The sequence below is a fragment of the Melampsora larici-populina genome (genome assembly GCF_000204055.1).
Source record: "Melampsora larici-populina 98AG31 unplaced genomic scaffold MELLAscaffold_45, whole genome shotgun sequence".
NCBI classification, from domain to species: Eukaryota; Fungi; Basidiomycota; class Pucciniomycetes; order Pucciniales; family Melampsoraceae; genus Melampsora; species Melampsora laricis-populina.
The window spans coordinates 568,578-578,505 of record NW_006768809.1 but is presented as its reverse complement, the minus strand read 5'-3'; the positions used below and the strand labels follow the sequence as shown (position 1 = coordinate 578,505).

The 9,928-nt window shown below is 43.0% G+C and overlaps 1 protein-coding gene across 1 annotated transcript; it reads left to right on the top strand.

Moving 5' to 3' along the window:
• Window positions 1–5,274: 5,274 nt before the first annotated feature.
• On the top strand, window positions 5,275–6,992 carry MELLADRAFT_110590 (uncharacterized protein; the record flags this gene model as incomplete). The annotated part of the gene is made up of 3 exons (XM_007414741.1): window positions 5,275–5,490; window positions 5,547–5,846; window positions 5,916–6,992. 3 exons carry the CDS (start codon window positions 5,275–5,277, stop codon window positions 6,990–6,992), a joined length of 1,593 nt encoding a protein of 530 aa, XP_007414803.1.
• Between the last annotated feature and the right edge of the window lie 2,936 nt (window positions 6,993–9,928).

Genomic DNA, 9,928 nt, shown 5'->3' with positions numbered 1-9,928 from the left:
TGATGCCGTGCACCATTTTGTGATGACAATTCGGGTTTGAGTTCTGTGCCTGTTTGACAAGGCTAAAGATGGGAGAGTGTGCCGGCTTAGTGAGAGCTGTTGCCATGAAATTCATGATCTTGCTCTGAAGTCGGATTTTCGTTGGAGTGAGGTTTGCATCGTGGGTAAGGAATACCACTGGTGTTGTCGTCAGCGCTCCCAGCGCAGCTCTCGCACATGTGTTATCTATCGTTGTGAGTCCTGTAGTGAAGTACTTTGGGGGTTCAAACTGTAGCCACGCAGCTAGTCCGTAGTCTAAAGCTGTGTGTACAGTCGTGGTAATGAGTGTGTTCATGAGCTTAGGAGGTATACCCCACTCTACCTTTGATAATGTGACCAGAAAGCCAGCGCGCTGTCGGCCTTTCGTCAAAATCTCGTTCCTGTGCTGGGAGAAGGTCAGCTTTTTGTCTATGGTTATACCTAGCCATCTGGCCTTTTCTTCGGGTGGTATGTTGTTTCTATCAGCAAAGTTAATTGTCGGTGGTTTGTCGATTGTCTTTGGGCTAAAGATGACCCAGAAAGTTTTCTTCACATCGAAGATGGCCCCGTGGTCCTTTGCCCAGACGTTCTGCCTGTAAGCTAGCGTTTGCATCTGTGAGCGTAACTGGTGTGTGTCTGGAGCAGTTGACAGGAGGACTACGTCGTCAATAAATCCTAAAGCTGTTGCTGTTTCAATGTTATCAGTAATTTCGAGTAGAGCATTATTATAAATTAGATAAAGGAGTGGTGACATTGGGGATCCTTGTGGTAACCCGTGTGTCAATTCGAACGGGCTTGATTCGTATCCGTTGAAAGCGAGTGTGGTGCATCGGTTGTTCAGGAAGTTGTGGATTAAGTTGATTGTTTGGCTGTGAAAGACTTTCTTCTCAAGGATTGAGAGGAGTCTAGGGTGGTGTACGGAGGGAAACGCTGACTTAACATCAGCAAAGAGTGCTCCTACCAACCTACCCTTTGACCACTCTTTTCTGATCCATGATACGAGGTGTACAAGCGCCTCGTGACCTGATTTGTTGGGTCTACCTCCATAGTGACATTCGTGAAGTAGTCTCTTCTTCTCTACCTGCTCGGAGAGATGTTTTGTTAGTAGTTTTTCGTAGATTTTGCTTACTGTTAATAGCAGCGCAATTGGCCGATATGCCGAGGCAGCCGTGTAATCCGGTTTCCCAGGCTTCGGTATCATGATGGTCTTGGCGTGTTTCCAATCTGTGGGTATGAGGCCTAGTTCGGTGATCTGTAAAAAGAGTGAGCGTAAGTGGTTTTTGACTTGTTGCCAAATCCGCTGCCATACCCAATTTTGAATCATGTCGGCTCCTGGTGCCTTGAGCGGCGGAACACTCGTGACTACGCTCTTGATGTTTTCTTCAGTGAGGTACGAGTAGAAATCGGGCATCGTTGGGTCTGTCGCACGAGTCTCAGTGTGTATTGGGAATTGAAGGGTGTCTGCTTCTTCCATCCTACATGGAGCTGTTGCCACACATGTTGTTCGGAATAGCAATTCGGATTTCTCGTCGTTAGTCGAGCAGACTTGTCCTGCTGTTGAGATCAGTGTGTTGACTAGAGATGAAGGTTTTCTTCCTGAGGCAAACTTCTTTGCCTGGAATAGCGTGTCGTGTGTTAAGGTCGATAGGTAAGTCTTCCAGCTTGCTTCCTTCATTTTGTCGACCTTCTTGTTGAATTTGTTTCTTGCTCCTTTATAAGCTATCTTGTTTTCGTCCGTTTTGTCGGCTTTGAATTTGCGGTGAAGTCGTTGCGCTTCCTTCCTGAGTGGATCCAGCACTTCAGGCCTCCACCAATGTTTGTGCTTACCTGGTGGAGGTCTGTTGGGAGAGTTGTTGTTCAGTGCGTCTGTGATGGTCTGCCGTAGACTCCTGTCAAAGTCGTCGATGTCGCTCTGTGTGGTTAGTCTCTTTACCTTTGGTAGAGTTGTTCGAAGTTCACTTAGTAAGTCTTGTGTCTCTACCTTTTTCCAATTCTTCTGTTTGGTTTCTTTCCGGTTGTTTGAATGGGGGTCGTGAGAAGTCGTTCGTATTGTCGTTATGATGGACTGATGATCTGAGAAATGATTCGTAACATCATCTCTGTCAACCATGCAGGTTTGGATAGCGTCGTCTAGTTGTTCGTTGACCCAGACTAGGTCGATCGTTGTGCCTCTAGTGGTCGTGGAGCTCATGCCGAAGGTTGGCACTCCGATTGGCGATCTCAATTGTAGGTCCCATTTTGACATAAGCTCGATGAGGTCGTCAGCTGATTTTTCGTGAGTTTCGTTATGGATGGGGTTCCAGGCTGGTGAGTGTAGGTTAGCATCTGTCACAACAATTGTTGGTAACAGTTGGAGCGGAAGTGGAAGGGAAGTCATTAGTTTATCCCACTCCTCATAACCTGAGAAGGATTTTGGAGCGTTGTAAACATTTGTGAGTAAGAAAGAAAGATCGTTGATTTTTATTGTACAGGCTGATACATTTCTTGATGATGATGTGATGGGGTTCAATGCCGCTTTGAGGTCTCGTCGTATGTATAGACATACTCTTGGGCGTGACTCTTCATTTTTTGCTGCGGGTGTTGGGCTGATGAGGATCCAGTTATTTTGGTGGGGGGGTAGGTAATCGAGTCTATTGATATGTGGTTCTTGAAGAGCTATGATAGAAAATTTATTAGTGAGATCATGATTAAATAAAGAGTGCATTACGTGTTGTGAGCGTCGACAGTTAAGTTGTAGAATCGCTGATGTGTCTTGTGAGTTTAGTATTTCAAGCAGTCGTTGTTCTAACATTAGGACATGTTCATTTCGCTGCTTTCTATGATGACGATCTTAGGTGATCCGCTTGGGTTGTAGGGGGGATAGCTAGCAGCTATTCGAGTTGGACATGTCGGGCTGAAAGGGTGGTGTATGATATCTGCTGGGTTGGATGCGAAGAAGACTTTGAGGTTAGTCGTAGGTTCTAGACTCACCTTTTTCCTCGCACAAGCTGTGCACTTCATCTCAGCTTTCCCCTTCTGGGGGCAATTATGAGAGTGATGTTTGTCCCCACAGAAGGGACACAGTGGATCGAGTGGGCATGATGGAGCTGTGTGGCCTGATTTTTGGCAATTGTAGCATCTTTTCGGTGGCGGGCCACTTCTGGTAGTAATATGCTTACCTCTACCGTGCCAGATCTTGCTGCTGATGCATTGCTGCACTTGGTCTTCACTTTTTAGTCCGATTAGGATTGATGAGTGTCTCTTGTTGGGGTCATCCAGAATTTTTGGATTGAGCCAACGCACAAAAAGCAAATCTTTAAGAAGATTTCCATTGCATGTTTGGAGCTCTTCTACATGATCAGGGATATTGGGATCAAACGTTGTAGGGATGCCGTTTACTATGATTTCATAGCGGGCCTCTTTCATTGACAAAGTTTTAGAAAAACCCTTAATCCATGTACGGGGTGCCTCCCTAACTTTAGCCGCATGTGCTGCCGTCTCGAAGTACACTTCGATATCGTGTGATGGGTGTCTCCGGACGCTCTTTATTTCGATTGCCGATTCGTCGTCCGGTTTCATCTTGATTTGGTAGGCCCTAAACGTGACGTTAAGCTCCTGTATGAGTTTGGCGTTGGACAAACCAGGGTGCGTGATTTCTGCTCCCGGTTCGTGAACTAGCGTAATGGCGTTTGTTGCCTTTGTTCTCGGCGCCGTTTTTGATGGCTGTGATTTTGGGTGAGTCGTTTTTTGACTCGTTGAGTTGTTGGTCGGTGCGTGCTTGGATGCTGCCAGGGCGTATGATGGAGCCAGTTGGTTATGATATCTCCAAAAGTTCCAGCAAAGAAGGAAGCTGAGGCGATCGACGGTCGTCGGATGTTAAGAAGGATCAAAATGCTCAAAATATGTTCTCTATGTATACGGCTCAGTATTTAGACTTTCAAAATCAAATAATCACGCTCCAGTAGCCGCATTTTGTATGAGAGTGGCATGCCCCATCCGAATCTGGCGATAATCTGCAGCTGTCCACATCAAATGAGACCTCAATATAAAAAGCCTTTAGCAATTGAGTGGTGTCCTGTCCTGTCCTGACATGCAAGGAATGTTTTATGCGAGGTGATGCGTATGTTGGAAAGGTGTGATCATTTTTCTTCGCTTTGTGAGGAATATTTACCACTTCCAGTGCCTCGATCTCTTCACAGACTATATGAGTGATGAGCAAATGATCAATAATGCTTTTACTGTCCTTCCTTGAGTTTCATGGTTCAGATTCTTGCTATCAATACGTAGTTTCATTCAAGACTTTGTGAGATCTGGAAACACTGGAAAGACTCTTCTAGTTTGAATAAATTCGTCACTGATTGTAACCTAGAAGTTGAACACCGCACGTTCATCAGATTTTTTCAAAACCTCAAGGTAACTCGATTTGATTGAGTACTAGGATCGAAATATTCGTCTTTCTATTTCTACATCCCAAACACAAGAGCTCCGACTCACCAAGTTTTCAAGATAAAGATTTGAAGTTGTTGATATTTGTTTATGCGAGACTTTGAAATCAAGTTTCTTAAGACTTTTCTCATCCTCATATCTCTTCACTGCGACATGGTTGAAAATTCCTCAGCTGACATTTGATCATCAAGATGCCATGGATGTAATGATATAGCTGACTTATAGAATCAGCTCTTTCTTTATGGTTACGTCCAGAGCATGGAATGAATACCCCAAGAAACTTAAGATCAAGAGGACACGTTGATTACGATCACTAGCACCTCACCCTTTGCATTCGGATAGTCTTCGAAAGAATTTGAAACTTGAGTGTTATGCGGATTTCTGATGATAAGATGAAAGTCTCTAGTTCCATGAAGAAAAGTTGGAATGGGACCGTCCAGATTCACTTCAATCGACATGACTGAATCTTCCTTATAACTGAAGGACTGGAGACTGGACTCACCATGTCATGTGAAGCAGCAATAAAATTTGCATGGCAGAAGACTCAGAAGAGCACTCAATTGCGAAATTATCCAGGGTCAGGTGGGGCATGCCGCTTTCCGGCCAAATGCGGCTGCCCCCAACTTGTCATTTGGAAGTGCGATCTACTCAGCCGTATGAAGAATCGATGATCAACTTGTCAAATTTTCCGAACACCCATTAAATCTCATCGAAACAGCTTAACCATTCACGAACGAGATCCAAATCTTGGGACGGATTACCTTCAAGATAAAGGCTCATAATCCATCGGAAGCTTCTATACAACGGACTAGCCTTTACATATGTATGAGGATGCCACCGTCTAGTCGCAAAGCCCAGCTGAATCTTTGGCGCGAGATTGCCTCTAAACGTCACGAGGGAACTAAGCCAGTGGACTCACATCTAGACTTCATTCAAAGTCGTTTCGAGGAACTCGACTCAGAAGGTTTTGTTTGGTCCAAGGATTCGATACTTGCTATCTTCCTGCAAGTCGGTTTACCAGAAGGCCCACATAGCACTTTCTCATCGGTCAATATGAGATACCCGAATCGCGCGCTCTTCTGGGATCTGAAACTTCATCTCAGGAAGTCAAAGAACTTATTCAAATCGAAGAATTACGACACAGATCCCATCCTCGGGGTCTCATGAATTTACCTATCGAGATATTTAACAAGATACTTGAATCACTTGATGACATGGCTAGGCATGAACATCACGCACTCGATTATCTAAAGCGTAAACGTATCGCGGTGATCTCAGATTCAGACCACAAGACACCTTACATGACTTGTTTACCCCAAAACTCACCCATCTTAAATACGATCCAAACCTTTTCACTTGCTTGTCCTGAAGTGTATCAACTTTGCCGACCATGGTTGTGGCGGGTGAGCCGTTTTCAAATCGAATTGCTGTGAAATCATCACCACAATCCAAACACTGATTACAGTGCTCAGAAATTACGATTTCCTACTCGGCTTCCAGCACCGATAGAATTGTGGACTGAAGATATCCTTCTTAGACAAGGCTCCCTTGTCCGGTCTCTAACCCTCCACCTTTCCCAAAACTGTACTCGACCTCATGGACTTATGCATCGTGATCCCTTTTACGATAATCTCACTCTTAATAGGGAAGACGCTCATCCAGAGAGAGTCTCTCCAAAGAATGCAAAAGACCTAATCAATCGGTCCCCCAACCTCTCTGAGCTTACCATCGACTATATTCATCAAAGACACCCGGAAGACACAGTTGGACTCTCAGCTTTTCTGTCAGAGCTAGTTCCTCTCATAACTAGTCTCAAACAACTCCGGCGGCTCACATTAGTAAAATTCATTCCTTCGGGAGCAAGGATTAGATTTCCTACAGAACTCCTTCTTGGTCTACCCTTGCTTGAGTCGCTTCAATGTAGCGATATGTTTCTGTCGTCAGATCAAGGAAAACTCGGTGATGATTCCTTCGGTTTTGCACTGTCAAAACTCCAACATCTATCAACATTACATTTATCTAGCGTTAAAGGTATTGACAAACACTGGTGTCTTTACAACTGGCCAAAGACGATCACCAACCTTACAATTGACTGGTGTGATGATTTAACACCAAGTTCAGCGCAACAAGTTATCCACCATATTGCCCCTCATCTAACAAATCTTGGTCTCAGCTTCGAGCAACGTGATGTCAGTTGGGAGATCAACACTGGCTGGGATCCAGGACGTCTTTTCTCTCTTCCGTCTCTGACTGACTTGCAGCTTGATACTCGGAACCCCGAATTACTGGACAGCTTCCAAGATTGTGAATCTTTAGGGTATCTTAAATGGACCTACATAACATTAGAAGATTGCAGGACACTCAATGGGATCCTTTCTCGAGGTACTTGGCCTCAGCTCAAGAGACTGTCTGTACATGCTAGTATTTTGATCTCACTAAGTGCTCCTGATCCTCAAAATCAAGCAATTCGAGATGAATTGGATTCACTGGAAGATTATTGCAAACAATTCAATATCGAAGCATATGTACGCCGGCCTCTGCATCGCTAGCCAAATTGTTATGTTGCTGTCTCTGTTTTTGGTCAAATTCGCATGAGTGGCTTTTTCTGATTGAGATTTAATCAAGTCTTTCTAGACTGTAACCATGCCCGCCTTTCCTGGGACTCAGCCTCTATTTCTTGTGTATCATCAAATGTGTCTAGAAGACTATCTGATAGATCAATCTTTGTGACCTTTTTTATGTCTTTTATATATAGTATTTGTTTTCAATATCTCCTTTGGCATGTGAAAGGTCTCATTTGATTTGTAATCACTAAGCTTGACATTGAGGCAATCATAGAAAGTTTTAGCATTCTCTGCAGAAGATATGTACTCGACATCATATTTTGCTAAGTAAATGGGAGAATGTCAGCCTCAAACAGAACATAAATAACTTTTCAGAAAAGTATGTCATCCACAGTCACTGAGCATTCAGTCAGGGCCTGAGATGACCTGAGCAGATCAGGTAGCCCTCCCTCAGGCTCCTTGGCTAAGAAATAAAGCCTGAAGGAAGCCTGGCTCATCTACTCAGCTCTCATCTCATGTGGATCATGTCTGATTATATGATCAACATGAGTTGAATGAGAAAAAGAATGGAAGGAAAAAAGTAGAAAACTGAGGAGAAAACTTGAAGCTTTTCATGTATGAGAGCTCCTATGCCCCTGTGAGTTTAATCTATTCTTCTTTGGGTCATATGCCATTTCCATGTGCTGGTTACTCCTTTCATAGACGTGTCTTGCACTTCATCCCTTATGCAAGAAGCTATACCATATAATCACACAATACATGAGGTGACTGTCTCCACACCCTGTTAATTTAAAATTGACCAGAGCTTGAATCCCAGCATGGCAACACTGCTTCATGAGACACTTTGTGAGTCATGGTGAATGCATGTATGATGTACCATTGCCCTCACTTCCCAATGCTGGTTATCCCAATACAAGGACACCACCACTGTCTGTTGCATCCATTTCATGTGTCTAGAGCTGCTCACACCAGTTATGCCATGCCCACTGGGTAAGTGTCGTGATATCTATATCTTACATCATGTTCTGAGTATCTATTTGAGCTGTTGGTTGTTTGGGTTATCCGTCAAGGACTTCCGGCTATAGATTTGAAATGTTGCTAATGAAGGTCAAATTAAGAAAGAAGAGTGTGGGTGATTGAGATACGAATGAAGGACTTATGAGTACGTTTGTAGATGGAAAGTCGCGGTTATTGATATTTCAATTTGTCTACTTTGGGAATAGGTTGTCTGTGACCTGAGTTTTTCTTTCTTTTTCTGTTTTGTTCATTTTTGTTTAGATATATATACATTACCGTTGTTCCACTCAGTCTCTTTCCTCATCGGAAAGAAACTGTAAGTGTCTCGTTTTTAAAATCTGCGTACTATTCATTTTTCTAACAAATTCTTTTACAATAGTTTTCTTTATCTTTTACTTACAAATCTCATCGATCACCTTTGCCTACGATCTGTTGCTTTCACACACAGTTTTGTTTTAGCTATTCTCGTATTTCTTAGTTCTCTTCTTTTTCTTTATCTCTTACTAACCTGTGCGTGGTCAGGTCTGTTTTGTTATTTTTAGTTGCTCTTCGAAGCACTGAGGCCTGTTGCCGTGTACTCATCTGTGTACCTGTTACCCCAGGTTAGTATTTATGACCTATGATCGGAAAGAAACTTTTTCTTTATCTTTTACTTACAGATCTCATCGATCACCTTTGCCTACAATCTGTTGCTTTCACGCACAGGTCTGTTTTCTTATTTTTAGTTGCTCTTTGAAGCACTGAGGCCTGTTGCCGTGTACTCATCTGTGTACCTGTTACCCCAGGTTTACCCCAACTCACGGCTTAGCCATGTCTTCATCAAGCTTCTAGTTCTCACAACTTCACAGTAAGCACCATATCACTATATGGAACACACTGGTGATACTACCCCTAATGTCATACTAACAAACTTTGTGCCTCTTGCTTATGTTGCTTTATCCAACCATCCCATATATTAGGTGCTTTCAAACTAGGAAAAAGTCAAAATGTTCACAAGAAAAAATGTGAACTGTGTAATTACAATACATCTGATATAGCGCTGTAGTGCAATCACAAAGTTCAACTTTGTATTTGGAGGGGGCCTCCCTCCTCCTGCCTCGTAGGGCTTCACAATTTTGCAGGAGCAAAAAAGCATGTAATGAAAAACTATGATTGCACTACAGTCTTGTATCACATGTATTGTAATTACACAGTTGACAATTTTTCTTGTGAACATTTCAATTTTTTCCTAGTTTGAAAGCACCTATTGTGTCAGCCCTGAGCCCTAATTACAGGACCATGGGCTAACAGTACCATATGTAATATCAAAATATTGTATAAAGCCATAAGCTACATCTCAAGGCTCAGTGTCAAGAGCCACTTAAACACATGTATGTAATGTATTAAATACATAGTAAACCTAAACCAAGTGTCAACCACAAGTTGACACGTGAATAGACAAGACTCACACACCAACCACAAGTTGACGCTGGAACTGAGACTATATAAACGCCCCCTTCTTCCCTAGAATCACCTCCCATCTTTTACTACAATCGCAACACAGAACCACATTTGTCAAACCCCTCTAAATCCATACCCCTCGGGAGAAGGGGAAACTATGGGTATAGAGGGGCTATGTCTTTGTTGAGGAACCCCTCTATAGACATACATTCATGGGTTTACATTGAAACCCTCTAAATATATGAAACCATGGCTTTAGAGGGTGGACATTCCACAACCATAGACATATCCCTCTGAAGACATGGAAACATGGCTTTAGAGGGTGGTCCCCCTACAGCCATAAAAAATGGGACTTTATCCGGGTCTTGTTGTTGAAAAAGTCTAACTTGCTATCAAATATTTCAATATCTGCCGTGTTAATTTTTTGTGAAAAGAATACATTTAAAATTTTAACTACATCACAA